At 36.3% G+C, this 19,965-nt stretch overlaps 7 protein-coding genes across 8 annotated transcripts in view; 3 read left to right on the top strand and 4 right to left on the bottom strand.

The window, feature by feature from the left end:
- Positions 1 to 35: 35 nt before the first annotated feature.
- Rangap (Ran GTPase activating protein) lies at positions 36 to 3,865 on the top strand. Its single transcript, XM_076392037.1, has 6 exons — positions 36 to 175; positions 869 to 1,042; positions 1,194 to 1,613; positions 1,689 to 2,533; positions 2,606 to 2,833; positions 2,913 to 3,865. Exons 2-6 carry the CDS (start codon positions 925 to 927, stop codon positions 3,132 to 3,134), a joined length of 1,833 nt encoding a protein of 610 aa, XP_076248152.1. The 5' UTR covers positions 36 to 175; positions 869 to 924; the 3' UTR covers positions 3,135 to 3,865.
- On the bottom strand, positions 3,726 to 6,618 carry LOC143187901 (phosphatidylserine lipase ABHD16A). Its single transcript, XM_076392038.1, has 11 exons — positions 6,345 to 6,618; positions 6,216 to 6,269; positions 5,712 to 6,022; positions 5,456 to 5,640; positions 5,267 to 5,381; positions 5,048 to 5,183; positions 4,646 to 4,810; positions 4,427 to 4,554; positions 4,158 to 4,354; positions 3,938 to 4,089; positions 3,726 to 3,865 (listed from the first exon to the last, which is right to left on the bottom strand). Exons 1-11 carry the CDS (start codon positions 6,429 to 6,431, stop codon positions 3,764 to 3,766), a joined length of 1,632 nt encoding a protein of 543 aa, XP_076248153.1. The 5' UTR covers positions 6,432 to 6,618; the 3' UTR covers positions 3,726 to 3,763.
- Positions 6,619 to 6,897: 279 nt separating this feature from the next.
- Positions 6,898 to 8,848, top strand: Mbf1 (multiprotein bridging factor 1). Its single transcript, XM_076392043.1, has 4 exons — positions 6,898 to 7,284; positions 7,369 to 7,420; positions 7,851 to 8,011; positions 8,094 to 8,848. Exons 1-4 carry the CDS (start codon positions 7,210 to 7,212, stop codon positions 8,247 to 8,249), a joined length of 444 nt encoding a protein of 147 aa, XP_076248158.1. The 5' UTR covers positions 6,898 to 7,209; the 3' UTR covers positions 8,250 to 8,848.
- On the bottom strand, positions 8,761 to 10,172 carry Prosbeta6 (proteasome beta6 subunit). The gene is made up of 4 exons (XM_076392042.1): positions 9,970 to 10,172; positions 9,599 to 9,788; positions 9,166 to 9,402; positions 8,761 to 9,089 (listed from the first exon to the last, which is right to left on the bottom strand). The coding sequence occupies exons 1-4, from the start codon at positions 10,065 to 10,067 to the stop codon at positions 8,904 to 8,906; spliced, it is 711 nt and encodes a 236-aa protein (XP_076248157.1). The 5' UTR covers positions 10,068 to 10,172; the 3' UTR covers positions 8,761 to 8,903.
- A 189-nt stretch (positions 10,173 to 10,361) lies between these two features.
- Positions 10,362 to 12,607, top strand: Gmd (GDP-mannose 4,6 dehydratase). 2 transcript variants are annotated; one of them, XM_076388470.1, is made up of 8 exons: positions 10,644 to 10,724; positions 10,917 to 10,954; positions 11,026 to 11,159; positions 11,242 to 11,434; positions 11,499 to 11,731; positions 11,798 to 12,013; positions 12,087 to 12,155; positions 12,227 to 12,607. In XM_076388470.1, the coding sequence occupies exons 3-8, from the start codon at positions 11,052 to 11,054 to the stop codon at positions 12,287 to 12,289; spliced, it is 882 nt and encodes a 293-aa protein (XP_076244585.1). In that variant the 5' UTR covers positions 10,644 to 10,724; positions 10,917 to 10,954; positions 11,026 to 11,051; the 3' UTR covers positions 12,290 to 12,607. The 2 variants fall into 2 exon arrangements, with proteins under 2 accessions (XP_076244575.1, XP_076244585.1); XM_076388460.1 differs by having other exon boundaries at positions 10,362 to 10,724; positions 10,917 to 11,159.
- A 114-nt stretch (positions 12,608 to 12,721) lies between these two features.
- Positions 12,722 to 13,712, bottom strand: LOC143185459 (forkhead box protein C1). Its single transcript, XM_076388484.1, is given in 2 exon segments — positions 12,722 to 13,061; positions 13,143 to 13,712. Coding segments are annotated over 2 exon segments (789 nt in total). The 3' UTR covers positions 12,722 to 12,842.
- Positions 13,713 to 14,697: 985 nt separating this feature from the next.
- Positions 14,698 to 19,965, bottom strand: part of LOC143188395 (uncharacterized) — a 43,240-nt gene continuing 37,972 nt past the window's right edge. The window contains exons 9-18 of the mRNA XM_076392612.1: positions 18,124 to 18,353; positions 17,820 to 18,050; positions 17,611 to 17,721; positions 17,313 to 17,544; positions 17,078 to 17,209; positions 16,919 to 16,996; positions 16,255 to 16,409; positions 16,041 to 16,093; positions 14,884 to 14,964; positions 14,698 to 14,839 (exon numbers count right to left, since the gene is read on the bottom strand). Of these exons, the coding sequence (XP_076248727.1) occupies positions 14,698 to 14,839; positions 14,884 to 14,964; positions 16,041 to 16,093; positions 16,255 to 16,409; positions 16,919 to 16,996; positions 17,078 to 17,209; positions 17,313 to 17,544; positions 17,611 to 17,721; positions 17,820 to 18,050; positions 18,124 to 18,353 (1,445 nt within the window). The remainder of the gene's footprint in view (positions 14,840 to 14,883; positions 14,965 to 16,040; positions 16,094 to 16,254; positions 16,410 to 16,918; positions 16,997 to 17,077; positions 17,210 to 17,312; positions 17,545 to 17,610; positions 17,722 to 17,819; positions 18,051 to 18,123; positions 18,354 to 19,965) is intronic.

Raw genomic sequence — 19,965 nt, 5'->3', positions numbered from 1 at the left:
TCTGATCAGGTAACACGCTCCAGGCTCAAAACAACCACCAGCAGCCTCGTCGACAGGGAATCGCGCAGTTCTTCGATGAGTTCGTCGCATTTAAGGAGAGACCGAACACTCGTCAAACGACGTTCACCAGCTAACACCTTCTGCTTCAGGCCGCTTTTGAAATTCGATTTCGCGTGTGAGTGTGTGCGTGTGTGTGCGTGTGTCTATATGGATAAATGTGTGAACCTGGGTGTGGGAGCGGGTGTGGGAGCGGGTGTGTGTATACGCACGTCGGTGTTTTCGGGATACAAAGAATAGTTTTGTTAAGACGCGCTACGCGAACGCACGGGTGCGGATTGTGCAGTAGCGGACTGCAACTGCGGGCGTAGACCTGGGAGTGTGTGGTAGATAGAGCGATAGCGATGCTTTGGCGCGAAACTTCGATCCCCAGGCGAGGTAGGGATCGATAGTCGAACGATGGTTTGCGCGGGTTCATGGGAGAGGTTCGAAAAAATGGGAATTGCTATTAGGTTTTCCCATTAAGGATGCTGCTTCCTGTACCTATTTACATTTTAATTCAAAAAATTAAGAATCCTTTGAAAGACAACCTGAAAAGGTACGTTGCTTCCAGGTATACCCTAGGTACAAATATACAGGGTGTTCTAAAATTCTCCATTCAAACTTCGCTAGGTCAGAAGGTTAGGTTCAAATTCAAATTTTCTTTTTCAACGGTTGGTACGTTTCTCCCGCGTTGACTGCCGCGTGCGTAGCGCGTCCTCGTATCGATATTATGAATAAGTTTTGATATTGTCTGTTATCTCCTTGCGAAAAAGTCAGTATTAATAGTACTGATCCGTACTGATTCATTGAGATCGCACGTGGCCAACAGATATCGTGAAAGAGTTGATCATTGAGAAGTGTGGTTAAGTACAAGAGGAGTGAATTATGACTGCGTTTAATTTGAACGAGCTTGAAGCTCAACTGAAGGACGTTACACAAGATTCAGCCGGCACTGGCGTCTCTTTTGCGAACAAATCGCTTAAACTCAACTCAGAGGAAGATGGTAACTAATTTAAAACGACATCATTTGTTACAGAAATTTATATAGATACATATTACTATTACACACATTTTTATAAGGTTATGCAATAGAATTAGAAAAAATTACAAGGTTATGAGTTAATCGTTGCATGCGTCTTTTTTCTTTTAAACAGCATTGGAAGTAGTCAAAGCAATACGAGCATGTACCAATTTAGAGTACCTGGATTTAGAAGGAAATACTTTAGGACCACTTGCTGCCAAGGCTGTGGCCCAAGCCTTGGAAGAGCGTGGTGCCTCTTTGAAACGTGCCCTTTGGAAAGATATGTTTACTGGTCGTTTAAAAACAGAGATACCAAAAGCATTAGAATACCTTTGCACAGGCTTATGCACAGCTGGTACTCGTCTCACTGAATTAGATTTGAGTGACAATGCTTTTGGACCAGTTGGAGTTCAAGGATTGGCTGCCTTTTTAACATCGAGTTCATGTTATACTCTTCGTGTGCTGAGACTGAACAATAATGGACTTGGAATAGCAGGTGGTAAAATGTTAGCTAAAGCATTATTAGATTGTCATGATAATAGCTCTAAAGCAGGTAAGATTTTTTTTTCTCAATTTTATACATTCTTTAAAGTAGTCAGATATCTTATATAAAATTTTTTTTGTTCAGGAGTACCTCCCTTGGCATTGAAGGTATTTATTGCTGGTAGAAATAGACTTGAAAATGAGGGTGCAGAAGCACTGGCATCTGTTTTCAAAACATTAACTAGTTTAGAAGAAGTTGTCATGCCTCAGAATGGTATATATCATGTAGGCATAACAGCACTAGCTAATGGACTGTCTGCCAATCCTGGATTAAGGATTTTAAATCTTAACGATAATAATGTTGGTTCTAAAGGAGCTGAAGCTCTTGCTAAAGCATTACCAAATTTCCAATGTCTGGAGCAATTAAATCTTGGAGATTGTCTTCTTAAAACAAAAGGAGCTTTAATTTTGGCAAAAGCATTAGGAGTTAATGGTCACTATCCTATGCTTGAGGAAGTCAATTTAAGCTACAATGAGATCTACACGCGAGGCGCTAATTCTATTGCTCTTGCCATGGCTGATAAAAAAAATTTAAGAACTCTACAGTTAGATGGAAATGTTTTTGGAACTGATGGCCGTGCTACTTTGCGTAACTTACTCACAGCTTCTGGAAGAATTGCATCATTAAGCACATTGAGTGACGATGATAGCGAGGAAGACGAAAGTGAGTTAGATGAAACTAAAGAGGAGGAAGATGAAGAAGATGAAGAAGAGGAAGAGGAAGAAGAGGAGAATGCAGATGAGGAGAGCGAAAGCGAAAGCGAAAACAAAGAAAATGAAGAAGATGATGATCATGTTCACGAAAATGGTAATAAGACACCAGAGAAAGTTAAATTAGTCTCTGTTGTACAGTTTTTAAAGTCACCAACAGGGGAAAATTTATTATTATTACGGGATGACGTCGTACAAAACTTTATAGATCATGCCAAAGTAAGTGTATGATAGTTCAGTTCAGTTTCATAATAGTATTTTACCTGTATTTAATAGTTTTCCTTGTTTTAGGATTTATCAAAAATGTCTGAGACATCTCCAGAGCTGAAATTCATTGAAGAATTTACAAAAATAATTATGAAAGTATCTGCACTGTGTGCAAGTGGCTATATGGATGTGAGATTGAAAGCTCAAAGCTATACAGATGCATTATATTTAGAACTGTGTTCTTTTGCTGCAAAAACTGATCAGATATCGATCTTGAATAACGCCTTACTAGTTAACTTAGGATTAATAAAAGTAAATATTTTTGTACAGTTACATAATGTATTTGCATAAATATCAATCAGAAAATATTAGCGTTTTATTTATGTTTTAGAGTGAAGATAAACGTAATAGAAAAATCGATTGGGACTTGGAAGGTTGTTTCAAAGCATTGGAGCAAGTTGTTCAAAAAGATTACTTTTTGAAGGAAACCCGTACCACGTTGAAATTGTTCTTAGAAAAACCAGTGAAAAATAACAGAACAAAAGTTATGGGTTCATTTGAGGATTCAAAAGATTCACTTAAAGCTGTTTTAAATCGTATACAAACTGTGTAATAAACGTTAAAATACATTTTGTATAATTGATTTGCTGAATGTCGATATAAGATATAGCTATTTATTTTTAAATATTTTGCATGTTGTAAAACATAAGTGTAATTTTATACGACTTCAGGAGTAAGAACTGTGTACACATTTACTTGTTAAGCGTTTAGTACGAATTTTGTACTTTACAACAATTTTCCCAGGAATTTTTAAACCGATAGATTTGAATTAATTAACGAATGTTTGAAAAATAAAAATATTTGATTTATATGTAATGTTGCATGTCACGTTTATTACGTCGAATTGTTTTTTAGTTTTTCTTAAATATAAACATATGGTCGTAGTACATACTGTAATTCTCTTTTTTTGTTGCTGAAAGTATACAAATTTCCAAACCATGTAAACCAAAATGGGACTAGACTAGTGTCTTAGTGGAAAATATAAGCAACACATTTAAATTTAGCAATTTCATCAATTTTAAATATAAAAAATGGTTTGAATAAATAATGCTTATTTATAAAAACTTAACATCAAATGCATTGAAAAGTATTATAACTTTTACAATTTCTGTCTATTGTGAAAAAAAGAACTTTGAACAAAGCTCCATGTAATTATTTATAAAATCACGAATTATACTTTCGTTATTTTGACATTGTAGACGCTGGATTCCAACCAGGTTGAAACAAATCCACCGCTAATGGTTTACAGTGCGATGATTGTTGATCTTTCATGTACATCGTTACCTAAAACAATGTAAATACATAGATAAAGAAGTAAAAATAATATTTAGACTGTTCTTGTTTATGAATACATACAAGAAATAGAATAAGTTGCTGCTTTGTCTTAGGATCACAGTCTTGTCCAAGAGTCGAAGGATAACTTACAAAACCATCGCTTTTTTCTAAATCTGTTGCAATTAACTTCATGCATCGTGATTCATCCATTTTTACTGTTTCAATAATCGACTCTAAAATAAATTGAAATATATTTGTGATATTAAAGTACTAACTTGACTATTTATTAATGTTTTCTTACTTCTGGTCGCGACATCAGCGGATAAAAATCTTGTTAATAGCGCGCCACATTCCGAACCCTCCGAAAATAAGTGTGGGTAACGTCTTATCAAAAGTTTTGTAAGCAACATATTGCCACGATTTCCTGACAAAGTGTTGCTAGGTGTACATACTATCTCATCGTCCGTTCTTCGTATAAGCAATACAGTACCATCATACCTGTAAAATAAAACGACTAGATAAACATATATTTTCATACACACGAGATTTTAGTGATATATAACACCGTACCTATTTAATTGCTCCGCTATATTTAAATTGAAATAGTCCCTAATAATATTTCGTACCAAGCCTTCCAATGACGAAGACATTGCCATAATGGCTAACGGAAGTATGTCATCGAATGTAGCGTCCAATACCTAAAATGTTTATTGCTATAATTTAAAACAATTTCGTTCTTTTAATACGACGACACTAAATGTAAAAGAATTCGTAATATTAACGTCTTACTAGACTATGAATAGAAGGGTAGTTCATAGCTGCCCAGGTAGCATTGTATCCCCCAATACTCCAACCATAAAGGATTATTTGTTCCTCGGGAAATCTTAAGTGATCGATTGCGAAGCGCATTATACAGTCGATAGCATTCTCTTCTTGGAGAGGATATGGTGCACCCTTTTTAGTCATGTTTCATGTCTTACTGTTATCATTTACTGATCATAGTTTGCCCGAAGGAGAAGTCTTGCCATTACTTCAGTTACATTTAATATAGATACATGATTCATATTAACTGTAACATTGCCAAAATTTCATCTTTGCAATGTAAAGTGTGCAATAGTAACAGCAACTCTTCTCATCGGAATATTACCATAAATACATTATGAATAGCTTACTTATGAAAATAATACTTACAGTACTACCACCGAAACCTGGATGATTCCAACCCAGTACAGAATATTCCTTATTTAATGGAGTCGACATAATACCAGTTTCATAGAATCCACAATTTCCTTCGCACGTGATAACTAACATACTTCCATTTGTTGTTCTATAGAGATAAAGAAAATTAATATAAAACTAATGCGTTAGAAAGGAATGCTTTGGGAACGAAGTTGTTAATGTTTACACTACTTGTTACGTCGGTCAACAAACATGGTATCAATTTCATTCTTATCTGCAGTTAATAACTTGTATCTCTCTCCACCTTCTTTTATTAATTCTATCCTACTTTCCAAAAGTGTAGAACCTGCAACAACAGTGTACCATATTAGAATACAATCATACAACATGGTCTACATTCTTATAAACTGAATAACTTACCAAATGCCCAATTAATAATTGATACACTCCCTGGATATATCATCTTAATAGCAAAAGTATGAGCTACAATATATGATAATAATTTACAAGGTAATGCAAATATAAATTCTTTCCCAGTTTGTCTTTTCACACGGCCACTAGAAGCTGCAATCTTTTCTAATGTTAATTTCTCTCTAGGCTGATCCCTAAAAATGCATGTAAAAATTAGATCATCATTAGATTAATTATTAGTTACAGTATAAAAGGTACTAATTACCTTTCCACATCAGCAACATTAAAATCTATAGGCCATGCCCAAAATTCGAACTCATATTTATGAAGTTCCTGTTTTGTTTCTGCATTATAGTGTGCCTTGGCATCATTTAACGTTTTCAAAAATTTCAAGTATACTGGATTGTTGGCTCTGGAACAACTTCGAGCTACCAATGATGCAATTAAAATTGCACCTGCACCAGCTATCAATTTGCTGAGAAAATAAACACTGTCTATCAAAGAAGCACCTCTGTGATAGAAAAATGTTGCAACCAGTGGTATTGTATATAGACTTATTGACCAAATTGCTGCAAACTGAAAACAAATTAAAATTAGTTGAAACACTATAATTAGCTTCAATAAGACAAAGAAATCTTAAAAATAATCGAAATTCGGTCAGTTTAATCAGTATAACAGATGATAAAATAGTGGTCATAATAAATTGCACCGTTTCAGATTGAACAGTGTCAGTGTAATTTTAATTCTGCCTTCTTTTCAAAATACTCACGCAAATTACAATTTGATCGCCCCATCGTTCAAAGGTTTTAGGCTCATACGATTTCTGAAACACATTAAAACACACATAACCTACAACGCACTAATCTTTCATACGATTCATATAATCACCAGTACATACGACCAAACAACCGATCCATGTTATCTTATAAACTTTAAATAGCCGAGGACTGAACGTGCATTTCCAAAGTGTCCTAATCAAAGACATTTCGCATTTGTTTCAAATATTCCAAACAAACCCGTGCTCCAAATTATTGATGCAAAACACAAGAGCTAGAGCGACTTTGTGGATCATGCACATCGCATAAAGAAATGAGTCAAGAAACGAGCAACTATGATTGGTAATACCTTGAATACGTGTAACGTAGATAAAAAAAACAACAAGTATTATTTAATTTGTTTATTCATTAGCATGTCCTTCATTAAGTTAAGTACCATTTGAATCGATCCATAGAATATTGTGAAAATCATTGGACAAAGATCAAAGACGATCGATAAAAATCTATAAAATTAGAATATTTATTAACGACATTCAATAAGCAATTAATTAATAAATCCAACAGGATTAATAAAGTGTAACCATAAATTGAAGAATTCAAATATCGCGGTCCTTCAACTGCTACGCAATTGATAAATATATTTAGAAGCTCGATTGCATAAATGACGTTGTTTTGTATACGAACGGGGGAAAAAACAACGAAAAGCATTGCAATAGTTGATCTTTGACAAATTCGAAGCAAATGATTGCGATATTAAACGCCTTGTTCGAATGGCGTATTGGGAAGAGGTTTGGTTGAAATTGGACAATTTCGGTACGGGTCGATTTTGGGACCGTACGTTAAATCATGCTTTTCGGAACGTAAGGAGAAGTTACTGGAAGATTCGAAGCAACTACATACAATAGCGTACATAGCAATTGCATATTACGTGTGCGACGTCGATAAATACGATTTTCAATTACTACTGCTTATAATTGGACTATCAGAATGTCAGACTGGGATACCGCTCCTATCACTTTGCGGAAACGTCCTCCAAAGGCCTCGGTGCTTAAATCAGAGCAGGTAACTTTATTCGGCAAATTTTTCATCGTATTTTGTCCGACGTGCTCGTTTCACCTACAGTTGTGTAATTGTGTTTATTTACAGGCGGTGAATGCTGCACGTCGTCAAGGATTTGTGATCGAAACACAGACAAAATGTGAGTAGATTTTGACTGGAAAACTTGACGGATTAATATTTGTAACGTGAAAATCTTATTTGTGTACTAAATATTGTGAAGATGATAACAGAAATAACGTGGTATCGAGTGCACGAACGGTTTCTAAATGTTGTGATTAGACTGTGGGTCCTTATGGCACTTTCAAATGTGGGAAAGGTTATAGAGTTACAAAAATGTACAAAATAAAAAAGGTAAAGTAGAAATTATAGAATTTCAAAGGGGAAATAAAGTTTTAGGTTCCATTTTTTTAAGCTGAAAAACATTACATTTGCATAAAAATCCGCAGTCTAATTGTGATGTAATACGTAATGGCCTTGGTTACTTTTTTGCTTCTTATGATAATATTTTTATTTAGAAGAATGATGCAATATTGTGTAGGATATATAGAATAGTGCTATTGTTTTGTTAGGGGGTGCAGGAACAAATAGGCAACATGTAACAACTAAAAATACTGCTAAGTTGGACAGAGAGACTGAGGAACTTAAACATGACAAAATTCCACTTGATCTTGGCAAATTAATACAGCAAGGGCGACAGAGTAAAGGATTGTCTCAGAAAGACCTTGCAACGGTATGCTGCTGATTGCTTATGTAACTTGAATGTTTATATGCCTTTATCTTCTAAAAAATTCTTTTTTTCCGATACTGTGTAGAAAGTAAATGAAAAGGCACAAGTTATTAATGACTACGAAGCAGGGCGTGGAATTCCAAATCAGATGGTGATTGGTAAAATCGAGCGAGTGTTGGGAATCAAATTGCGTGGAAAAGATCGTGGTAAACCGTTAGCGGCCCCCGGGACGAAAAAGTGAATCTCGGGGGGAAGAATCTTTACTTTTTACCCTTATACATTGTTCCCTAAACAGAATTGCGAGGAAAATTGTAGGATTGAGAGCAACTGGCTACTCCCATTCCTTTTGCCTTTGGTTACTTTATTATATATTTTAAAATAAAATATTATTTTATTAAATATTATACTGCGTATTGTAAAATAGATTATAATATTCCTTCATGTATAAAATACAAGAAGTACACACTTTTAATATCGAATAGTTAAGAACAGACAAGATTAAGTTATCTTTATATATCATTTTTGTTACACATTGTCAAATACATGTCATTGATACAGTTACAAGGGAAATGAATTTTTTGTATTTGAAAGTTAATGTAGGCTAAACAAATACTAGACAGATTGTTGGTATTTGTTTACATACGCAATTGATTTCATAATAATATTTTAATTTCTTCAGTCCAAAAAAATAGTATTTACCATACATGTGCACACATTCATTAAATATCATATATCAAAACATTTGTATAGCGATTAAAGTGAACATGTAATGTAACATTTCAATACATCATAGTAGTTGTATATAACAGAAATTACTAAATAAACATTAATTATATTGTTTGATGTTAATTTTATTCATAAAGAAACCCAAAAGTACATACTTTTTTTTATCGAATTAATCTCTTCTCAGTGCAAAACTAGAATCTTCTACACCATCTTTAGTTATAATTTTAATGCTGATAGAATCACCTGTATAAATGTCTCTTTCTGCTGCAGAGATAAAAACATCTTTTATAACTGCAAGAGCTTTTTCTTGCGTCAAAGGAACAGGTTCAACTCCTTCTTGATTTTTATACCCAATCTAAATGACACAAGTTAAAGCAGTCAGTTACAATGCAAGAGATATATATTTTTTATCACATTATTTTGTTGAGTACCTGATTATCAAGAAGAGGTTGTAAAAGTGCACCTGCAGAGCCACCTGCTGTATATTTTGACAGTTCGCAATGTCCAATTGGATCATAACTATACACACATCCTTTACCGTTTTCATCTAGTCCACCAAGAATATTACTAACATAATAAGGGAAAAGACGTTTGTGATATAGTATTGTTGATAGCATTTGTGCTATTGCTGGTGTTGTCATGTCTTTCTGATGTTCATGTTTATACATCTATGATATGAAAGAGAATGTAATTAATACAGTCTAGCATTATTCTCACTGTTGAATAGGATTTAAAACATTTTCTAAGATAACTATTTATGTAAAGGTTTCAATTGAAACAGTTATAAAAAATCAAAACAACTGTTTCAAGAACTAAGATAAATATTACCGATATTTTTTAAGAAACAAAGATGCTTTTTTTTACCTGCATTCGAGCAGATAAAAACCGAGTTAAGGTGAGGGTATCACACCAGCAGCCAGAGCATCCTAAGACAGTACTGGCAGACAAAGGGAACAATTTTTGTTGTTCACGTGTATAGATGGAGAGTCCTGCACTAAGGCGCGTATCAGCTGCTATAACACAGAAGTCGTCTCCTGCGAGTGCTATGACGCTTCTGTGGCAATAACAAAAAGACCAAGTTTAAACAAAAATTCAAACATTTACTATATCAAAAAAGTAACGTTTCCTATTCAAGCAAATATGGAATAATGTATTTACAAAAACGTTAATGCCTATAGTTCTCTATATTTGAATATATTTATGTCGAGAGATTTGAGGTTACGTTAAAAATTTACCCTCCATTATCGGCGTAAGGGTTAAAACTCCTCATTTTAGCTCCTTGCATTTCGTAGTCAGGCAAAGACCGACCGGGAATCTCATTCAGAAGAGCCATTTCTCTCAAATTTACTTTAACAATCAACAAATCTTACTTTCCACTTTGAATGACACTACACTTTGCGGTGAAGATGGCAATGCAAAATGTTACCTCCACCTCCACAAACATACCATCATTTGCTTCTCATACGCATGCTATACTTCTATTCCACAAATGTGATTGGCTGCTCAGTATTTATCTCTACGAGAATTCGTCAACAGTAATAGGTTCATTTTCAAATTATACTAGTCGTATGACGAATTAAATGGTCGGTTTAAAATTTTGTATATCAGAGAAATGATAAAGGAAAAATTGAAAAAATAAACAAGAAATAATAACGAGGATAGATCAGTTTGAATTTGTGAACTGAATATCTTTGACAGTTCTTGGGTTCATCAAATGAATATGTAATACGAAACGAAATTGAGTTCTCTGTTGATAATTTTGTTCAGTTTACGAGTCGTACTTGCAAAGCTTCAAGGTAGCGGCTGCCGAATGCACGGTAAACAAGCAAACTTGAAAAAGTGGTACCTTATCAGGCCTGATAACGTTCGGACGTGTTGGCACTTTTCAAACGTGGTCGGCGAAGAGAACAACTTACTCATTTAATAAAATTTTGAAATGGCAACTGGAGATGAGAGACGTGTTGCGTTAATCACGGGTATTACTGGACAAGTAAGGTTGACAATTCATATTTTGTTGATGTATATTCAATGTATATGTATTGAAGTATTAAATTATTTATTCATATGAGCAGGCTCTTCTTCTTACATATTGAAGCCATGATAAACGTGTTTAGTAAAAAACAACTACTTTGCTTCAATAAGAATCAATTTCTTAAACATTAATGTCGTGTATCTTTTCTAGGATGGTTCCTATTTAGCAGAATTTTTATTGGAAAAGGGGTATGATGTGCATGGTATAATTAGGCGTGCCAGTTCTTTTAATACTGCTCGTATTCAACACCTCTATGCAGATCCAAAATGTCATCGCCAGGGTAAAATGAAGCTGCATTATGGAGATATGACAGATTCCAGTAGTTTAGTTAAAGTAATTAGTTCTGTCCAGCCAACAGAGATTTATAATCTCGCTGCTCAAAGTCATGTTATGGTATTGATCATTTCTTTGGAATCTTAAATTTTTGTTGCTTTTTATGGTTCTGTATCTGCTATTATATTCTATTGTTCTTTAGGTAAGTTTTGAAGTTAGTGAATATACTGCTGAAGTAGATGCAGTAGGAACAGTTAGATTATTAGATGCAATACGTACCTGTGGCTTAGAAAAGTCTGTAAAATTTTATCATGCATCAACATCCGAACTGTATGGCAGAGTGATAGAAGTGCCTCAGAATGAAAAGACTCCATTTTACCCTCGTTCTCCATATGGTAACTAATCAAATATCATTTTGTAAATTTTGGATTAATACAACTGAAACCTTCGAAATTTCAGCTTGTGCAAAACTGTACAGTTTTTGGATTGTGGTGAATTACAGAGAAGCATACAACATGTTTGCATGCAATGGTATATTGTTCAATCATGAAAGCCCTCGTAGAGGGGAGAATTTTGTAACCAGAAAGGTGACTAGATCAATAGCAAAGATACAATTGGGATTACAGGATGTTCTTGAACTAGGAAATTTAGGTGCTAAGAGGGATTGGGGACATGCAAAAGACTATGTAGAGGTAAGAATTAAATAAATGTATCTATGTGCTAATTGATGATGTCATCAAATTTTTGTGTGTTATCAGGCAATGTGGTTAATGTTACAACAGCCAGTTCCAGATGATTATGTGATAGCAACAGGAGAAACACATAGTGTTAGAGAGTTTGTAGAAGCTGCTTTTCGATATGTAGGCCGCACAATTAAGTGGAAGGGTGAAGGTGTGAATGAGACAGGACAGGATGCACAAACTGGTCAAATATTAGTCAGGGTGAATCCTAAATATTTCCGTCCAACTGAAGTAGTAAGTAGTAGTAACAACACTTTTATAATAATATATACACCATATGTGGATATTTACTTTTTTGTTCCTATAGGATGTACTATTAGGTGATGCCACTAAAGCAAAGGAAAAAATAGGCTGGAAACCTACTGTTACATTCGAGGTACCTACAATATATTATATTTTATCTGCATGCAGTTGTCATTGGTTTTATAAAAAATAATATTGTTTCAGGGTCTCGTGAAAGACATGATGGATTCCGATTTAGAATTAATGAGGAAAAATCCGAATGCTTAAAAGTATTTCTTATTTACACAGGAACTCAATGCATTTTTTAAAATACATTCTATGTCTCTATGAGATGATATTTAACTAATAGACATTTATTATTGAAACAAGTTTAAATATTATTTGATAAAATTACATGTTCCAGAATGAGACGCAAATAAGCTTTTTAAATAGGAAATTTAATGCTGATAAGGTGCTAAGAGAAATGGTCTCGTTTAGCGTCTGTTCTGGAATGCGTATACTTAAGACGTGATAGACATAGATCTGTATATATTATACAAATAAAATAAGAAAGTATTATTAAATATTTCGCTTAAGAAAAATCGACCTATTCCTTTTACTTTTCTGACAGATTGCACAAGATTATTGGAATAGTTCTTACACATAAAATGTCTTTATAGGCGCGTTAATTTATAATTTTGTACATATTGTATTATATTTTAGGGTAATCGTTAAATCTTTATACATAATATTCTATGTATAACAAATTTTTATAATAAACAGATGATAAAAGATGCGAGCATTACAGTTGTTAAAGCTCGATCGAATTTACTGAGTGCGACTAAGTAGCAGATTCGTTCGTAGATTTTCGAAGGATATTCTCGATCGTGAACATCATCGATTTCATACACTGCCCTTGAGATTCCGTATATTTCATCGTTTCTTCATCTTTCATTTTGCATTCCTCTTCACCCTTTCTTCCGCGCTTCAAATCCGGCAAGAGGTCCGTTGAGACCTAGAACCACGGTTCTTCGTTAAAAAAAAAGCTTCATGTTCGATTCTATATCTACCCTAATAACTCAAGTGTTCTTTTAACTCCACCTCTCAAAGAATAATTATTCTTTCCCTCAATTTCCCTTACCACTTGGCTCTGCTTCTCCTGAACAAATTCCCTCTGTTTCTTCATTCTTCTCCTTCTATAATTTCCATGTTCGAACATCTCGCTGGCAGAAGGATCCAGAGTCCAGTAGCTCCCTTTACCAGCTTGGTCCTCCTCGTTATCCTCCTCAATTATCTTATCTCTCGGTATCTTTACAAAGCAGTCATTCAAGCTCAGATTATGTCTTATGCTATTTTGCCACCCCTGCCGGTTCTCTCTGTAATAAGGAAACCTGTCCATGATGAATCTATAGATCCCAGAAAGAGTCAGTCTCTGCTTCGGTGAAGAATTGATTGCCATTGCAATCAGAGCAATGTAAGAATAAGGTGGTTTTTCGTAACGAGGTTGAGGCTTGTATCCTATCAGAGGAATACCCCAAGAAATTGGAACATTTCTGGAACCTAACGTATCGGACATCAGACTGTAATAACTTGGCAGAGGATACATCGTTGGGAAGATGTTTTTGCTCCATTCGTGTCTTCTTCGAAGGGTGCATCCATAGGTTTTTGAAAGGCTACAGGGATGCTCTTGGTAGCTACTTGTTGGCTCCATTTGTAAGTGGAAGCATTTGATGAAAGCTTGAACTGTGATTTTGAGTTCCACTCTTTTGGGAACCGTGGTCAACTTTCAGAGGCCACGGGCTGTCTTGAAGAAGTGGAGAACACTGGATTTCCGGTGGCGCGAATTTTCAATTCTCTGTTCTCTTCCTTTTATTATTGCTTTAAATGAAGATTCTGTAGAAGAAGCTACGTTGTCCACACTGTGATTAAGGAAAGCTGTTTAAGGGAAATTCTATATACTATTTCAAGGATCGATGGAATGGCTCTCAATTTTTGTAGAAATCGAAGATTTTCCAGCTATTCTGCTATATCTTCTACTATTATTTAACTATTGTAGTTAGCACTTCACATTACAAATTAATTTGCAGTATTCCTATTCGTAGGACTCCGATAGACTCCAAAAGCAGGGGTCCCAGAAGAAGCAAAGTTCTCGTGGCAGTCCGATTTCCGTTGCCCTGAGCACTGACGCGTGAACGCGATTTGCGGTCGACCAGGGCCAATTCTCTAACGAAGGGTGTTTAATTTGACACGTAGATTTCCTCGGCTCCGCCCATCGTCGCTTTCTGGAGAACTGATCGCTTGAGGGAGGCGGCTACCTATCCCCGGTAGTGCCGTGTTTTATTGCTGTTTACACATATGCTATCCCAACACCCACGCCGTGCAGTAAACGAGCCGATATGTAAACAGAGTTGCGGTAATTATACCGAAACTGTGGCGCGGCTTCTCGGAACCGCTCCTCCCCTTGTCCCTTGCGCTCTTTAGGGCTGCTCATCTTATGTTCACTTTAGGACGATCCTACTTTGCATTAGGGGATTTCTGTGTTTATGGCTTTTAAGGGGTTGGGTAAGGCAATTTTTTTTAAGTTCAACCCTGATATAGAACTTTGTTGATTTATTTTGTTCGAGAATAATTGAAGTATGGATATTTAGAGAATTTTGTTTGCCACCACTGTGACTACTTAACTACCGAACTGTATTTTAAGATCTTCGCAGAGGGAGAGAGGGAGGAACGAAAAGTTCGAGGGAGAAAACGTCGGTTATTTGTTTGGGCACCGTTTCTGCTGCAGTCCTTCGGCGCTCGCTTTCATCCTGAAATATTAAGAAACAAATCACCGTGGATCTGACAGCGGAAGGAACCAGCGGATTAGTCGGTTCTTGGTTCACGTATCTAAATAGGAGTGTTCCACGGTCGAACGTCCACGGAATGTTCTTCGAAAAACAGCTGGAATTGTCTTCCATGCGTTACTCCTGCTGCTCCTGTTTTGCATTTCCTAAATCATTCAGGCAGAGGAGGTGTAACCAAGAAAAACATTCAGGAAAGGTCGAATAAATGGTAAAAATAATTTGGAGCGAAGATCCCTCGGATTTTTCAGGCTCTGATTAAGATTAGTCTTCTATGCGTTAGTTGATCAGATCAAAATTGTTCTCCTATTCTATAAATGAAAATGAAGTACAGTAGTCGAACATTGAAAAGAGAGTCCCCCAGGGAAAGAACGTTTCCTTCCATGTTTCATTTACGAGCCCGACAACCGCAGAAGCCTCTTGCCTCCTCTTTTCGCGTCGGCCAAGACGCCTCGTGAACGCAGGCGGTCCTGTTTGCGGATCGTTTCGTGTTAACTACCTCGTATCCGGCCGAATCCAAACAATCGTTCCTTATTGACAAAATCGCTGGGACCCCAGGCCTCGTTTTCGGCTGGTCGTTGCTTCTGCGACGTTTTACGACTGTGGGAAAACTGAGGTCGCCGTGGATCCGCGAGCGTGTGGGTAAACCGAGGCCTCGACTAGATTCGCGAAAAATAAACCGACCAGCCTCGTAAAATCGAATTTTCTCGGAACTAACGAGGAGTACAGCATGCTGAACACGATTGACTTGCTCGGTTCAAATATCCCTGGGCGAAAGCAACTGAATGATGAGCGTTTCAGAAATTTATTGGAGATTATCATCCCTTTGACAGTTTAGCCTGAATGAGATAAATACTGGACAGATTGATACTGAAGTGGTGTAGTTTTATTGAAATATTGAATCTAGAGTTAGGATCATTTTCGATTTTGTTCTTTCTTTTAGTTTAAAAGGCTTCCGTTGTCCTCGAGAAGCTAATGGGAGAGTAAATGTAAATATCGAAGTGTGTAGACCATCGTGAGATTAAGAGAAAGTTCCAGTAAAATTGAAAGATTAGAGAATACTTTGGTGTTTTCGTTTATCTTATGGAGATGCAAATGTAGGAATCCATGAAGCGCGAAGAAATTTAATTTATTCGATATTCAAGCACGTTTTCGTCTGCGGTTGAAACATCTAGTTAGTTTAACATTTTAGATATTACTTGGTCATGTCTTGTAGGATTTTCGCCATTCCATCGGGGTTGTCCTTTGGAACCTACAAAAATAAAAAAATCTTGTAAAGATCTGTTCCAGTTTTCCAAAGTCGAAAATTCAAAGTTTTTGTTTTTCTCAATTCATCTCCAATAAATTATCCTATTGTGTGCTGGAACGCAACTTCTTGCCTTTTCTATAAATATCGGATTGTCAGTCGCTTACCATATGTCCAGCCCTGTTGACCCAGTACATCGCCAAGTTACCATAAGACTTCACGTAGCCCTCGATGATGCCATTCACGATCAGGGGACGCCTCACGGACTTGAGCCAAAGATTAGAGTTCTTCCATTTCATTTTCTCGACCCATTGGAGGGTACCTGAAAATGGTACACTGGTTAGTAAACGAAAGTTATATCATTGAGGCTAATTGTATTAAAAGTTGTGAAATACTGGCGATGTCTATAGTTCTGCAGATTCTCTACTCTCGGTTTTACACAATTCTTCGCTTCATTGGCATAGCAAAAATGAAGCATGCACTTAAACAGAGTTAAACAGAGTGAAGCAAGAATTTTTACCGATGTTGATATTTGGTCCTAGTAAAGAGAGAAGAACAAATAGCTTACAGCATTAAGAAACATACAGAAGTATTCATTTATGGTGGTAAAAGATTTACAAGCATAATTTACACCTCCAAGTTAATAAACACAAAATTTGTAAACTAATTTTTACCACAAATTTTTCTTTTTCCAATTTTGTGTGCTGTTCTCTGTATAAAAATTAAGAGCGCAAGTTAGATTATTTATATTTGAAATATGTAATAATAGAAGTATCAGAAAATCGATGATCTATTATTTTGAAATATTTACAGGTCAGGAAGGTACTCTACCTGGAGTATCGACGATAAGATCCAATTGACCACTGAGCACGATCACCTTCAAATTAGTTTGATCTAGCAGCTGTTCCACTAATAAGTAAAATGTGCAATTATTGGTACATATGTTTAATATTTCTATAATAGAAGCAAATTGTATTTTTTTGAAAATACCTATGTTGATAACAGGTTTCATAAAGTCTCCTAGCAGCATGTTCCACACCTGACCCGATTGTGCACCATGTTCTACTGACAATCCAAGGGCCTGTTTTACAGGACCATTCATTAATGCAGTTAAGTCATCGGCTTCACTTAGTAATGGGGTCTCTGAAACGTAGAAATAAATGTTAGAAATGAAACCAGAATTAAGTATTCAATAATATTAAAAAATAATTAAAATGAAGTATACCTCTGTTGGGTGTAGGATTCCACGAAAATGATTGAAAAGAGTATTGTCTGCCAACACCTCTCATTTTCGTTAAAATATTATAAAAATCGATATTATTAGTGACTTTAGAGATCACCCCTTCTGTATAACTCCACATAAGGGCTGATTGCCTCCAGTTTCCCTGTTCTGCAGCTACCTTCGCCTTTTGCGCTGACCTGTCAATTTCTTCGTAACCAGCTGTGTCCACCATGCCCTGAGGAAATGTTTGTACTTGAGATATCGAGGTTCGACGGTGTGAAAATAAAGACTAAAACGGTACCGTGGCGAGAAGATATGGTGCCCAAGTCACTGTGGAATCAACAGGGGAGATCCAGGCATCTCCCAGAGCGACGCCCTTCAAGTTGCTCTTGATGGAACCCTCTTTCTGCGCCTGTGTATCAAGAAAAATCATAATAGTTCACTATGATTACTAAAATTAAGACTATTAAAAGACTTTTCAGTATCCATTTCATTAAATAAAACATTCACCTTGTACCAAGCGAGAGCGAACTCTGCGCCCATTTTCCCACCATAAGATTCGGTTGTGATGTAGGTGGAGACGTTAGCAAATCGTGGTAGTTTCTTCAGAAAGCCTCTCATGCATTCTACAAGATCGCTAGCGATTTGAGCATTTGTCTGGGCGTACTGCGTCCGATTTGTAACATAACTGTAGCCTGTTCCCACTGGGTTGTCGATGAAGAGGACATTATAGTCCTTCACCTATGGAAATTTGTTTTCTCAGGAGTATGGAGACTCATTTGCAAAGAAGGTGTTCTTAAAAAATGATACCTACCCAAGTGTGGGACCTATATTTCAAGTCAACATCAAGGGGTCCAAGTTCCTCGAAGTTCCCATAAGAAGTAGATGAAGCGCCAGGTCCTCCTTGTAGCCAAATCACTAATGGCTTTTGATAGAAAGAGGAAACGTTTGCGTTTGTGAAGTAGAGCCACCAGAACATGTGTGCTCTAGGGCGAACCTCCACGTATCCCCATTCTTGCTCTCCAGGACCAAACCCTTTTTTGGCTGTTGGATAAAGGCAACGATTTAAGTAGAAAGTGGTGGAAAATTTAGGTATTATAGAAGTCGTATGGAATTCCACTCAAGCTTCCTTATTGATATTTTCATCCAGATGGACGTCGAATCGAAAGTCAGCCACGCGAACATGGGTAACTCGAAGGATCGACGTTTAACTCAGAGTTTAGGTATATTTGCGAAGTTTTAAGACATGAGAAGGTAAACGAGAGTCAGAGAGCACGGCATTCTTTGGTAGGATAACGGTTGGTTTACTCTTCACAGCGAAATCTTAGCAAAAATAACTCTAAACTGAAGATTACTAAAATGACATAGCATATAACTAAAAATATAACTAAAAGAAAGTTAAGCATATAAGCATATAACTAAAAGAAAGTTAAATAATTATTCGAAAAGTAATTACTTCAATTGTGAACCACTAACAAATTGAAAAATTCAGAATTTCTTGTAAGTATCGCACGGTGAGCGATAACATGTAATTTTCTCGACTATAGAAATATCTTTTATGTCTCACAGACACAGAATTGTATCCTAAAATTGCACTCACCAAGTGTCCCAGAAGCGAAGCAAAGCGCAAGGAGAACCAAAATCGGGAAGCTCCTCATTGTTGCCCGAATAACAGTCCCAAGTCAACTAACCAGTTCAAACTTTGTTCTGGACGACCTCTTATCTAGCATTAATGATTGATCGATTAGACGTACAAGTGTTTCGATCCCCTTAACGAGATTTCTCAATTTTTCGGTGTCCCAATCGGTTGCAATTGGTTGCCGCAATCGGAAGATTCCGACAGATAAAATTACTCCCTCGTGAATATTTTTTCCGCTCGAGGTGCTTCGCGAAATAATTAGAGCCTTATCACTCGTGCACTCCCTAATCGCGAACGCAGTATCGCATCTTCGTTTTCTACCCAGAAACTCTTTTCAGATAAATTAAAATTCGAAAAAAATCATATTTGGACAGTTATGCTACTTTCACGTAGCCGAAAAGTGAAGTATTTTCCATTGAATTAATTATCAATGACGACAACTCCAACGATAATTCATTTTTGATCGTCGAACAGGGAACGACAAATTAATGTCCCAATTATTTATAGGGAACTGTGTCTCGAGGCGATGATCGATGGAGGTGATCGAGCCTGCTCAGCCGAAAATTGTGAAATCGTCGTAGCTTCGATGGAAGGTCAAGTTTGTGGAGGAACGCGAAGAACTCGATGCCATCTTGTTCTCGGTTGTATTGATGTAATCTCGTAGAATTCACGGAACAGGAATCATTTTAGTTTTCTGTGCCACGGGTGTGGAATGCGGAGAATCATGGAATCTCCTGAAATTCGTGTCATAATCGATGATTCACTGTTCGTAAAAAATCTTGCATTGACTGGGCCTCTTTCACCTTTTTCTGAATTATTTTTAGTCTTGGCGTGGAAGTGCTCGAATTTCGTCTGATGTAATTAGAAGAGATATTATTATAGTTTCGCGATTGTTATTGGGATTTTCAGAGATGCAGAGAACAAATCTGTATAATAATTATATAACAGCGTTTTTGTGGTACATATTTAGCGTTTCTATAGAAATTTCTTATCGGTGGCGTGATTGCTTGCATTCTT

Source organism: Calliopsis andreniformis, chromosome 2 (genome assembly GCF_051401765.1).
Source record: "Calliopsis andreniformis isolate RMS-2024a chromosome 2, iyCalAndr_principal, whole genome shotgun sequence".
Taxonomy (NCBI): domain Eukaryota; kingdom Metazoa; phylum Arthropoda; class Insecta; order Hymenoptera; family Andrenidae; genus Calliopsis; species Calliopsis andreniformis.
This window is presented reverse-complemented; position numbering and strand designations above follow the sequence as displayed.

Bases quoted from the DNA above. Each gene is read 5' to 3' on its own strand.
- Rangap (XM_076392037.1), top strand. From the start codon at position 925: ATGACTGCGTTTAATTTGAACGAGCTTGAAGCTCAACTGAAGGACGTT. The intron at 1,043-1,193 runs GTAACTAATTTA...TCTTTTAAACAG, and splicing joins ACTCAACTCAGAGGAAGATG to CATTGGAAGTAGTCAAAGCA. The intron at 2,534-2,605 runs GTAAGTGTATGA...TCCTTGTTTTAG, and splicing joins ACTTTATAGATCATGCCAAA to GATTTATCAAAAATGTCTGA.
- LOC143187901 (XM_076392038.1), bottom strand. From the start codon at position 6,431: ATGTCTTTGATTAGGACACTTTGGAAATGCACGTTCAGTCCTCGGCTA. The intron at 6,270-6,344 runs GTATGTACTGGT...AATGTGTTTCAG, and splicing joins CATGGATCGGTTGTTTGGTC to AAATCGTATGAGCCTAAAAC. The intron at 5,382-5,455 runs GTAAGTTATTCA...CTGTTGTTGCAG, and splicing joins AATTATTAATTGGGCATTTG to GTTCTACACTTTTGGAAAGT.
- Mbf1 (XM_076392043.1), top strand. From the start codon at position 7,210: ATGTCAGACTGGGATACCGCTCCTATCACTTTGCGGAAACGTCCTCCA. The intron at 7,285-7,368 runs GTAACTTTATTC...GTTTATTTACAG, and splicing joins CGGTGCTTAAATCAGAGCAG to GCGGTGAATGCTGCACGTCG. The intron at 7,421-7,850 runs GTGAGTAGATTT...TTGTTTTGTTAG, and splicing joins GATCGAAACACAGACAAAAT to GGGGTGCAGGAACAAATAGG.
- Prosbeta6 (XM_076392042.1), bottom strand. From the start codon at position 10,067: ATGGCTCTTCTGAATGAGATTCCCGGTCGGTCTTTGCCTGACTACGAA. The intron at 9,789-9,969 runs GTAAATTTTTAA...TTATTGCCACAG, and splicing joins CCTTACGCCGATAATGGAGG to AAGCGTCATAGCACTCGCAG. The intron at 9,090-9,165 runs GTACTCAACAAA...TGTGTCATTTAG, and splicing joins AACCTCTTCTTGATAATCAG to ATTGGGTATAAAAATCAAGA.
- Gmd (XM_076388460.1), top strand. From the start codon at position 10,671: ATGGCAACTGGAGATGAGAGACGTGTTGCGTTAATCACGGGTATTACT. The intron at 11,160-11,241 runs GTATTGATCATT...ATTGTTCTTTAG, and splicing joins CTGCTCAAAGTCATGTTATG to GTAAGTTTTGAAGTTAGTGA. The intron at 12,156-12,226 runs GTACCTACAATA...ATATTGTTTCAG, and splicing joins AACCTACTGTTACATTCGAG to GGTCTCGTGAAAGACATGAT.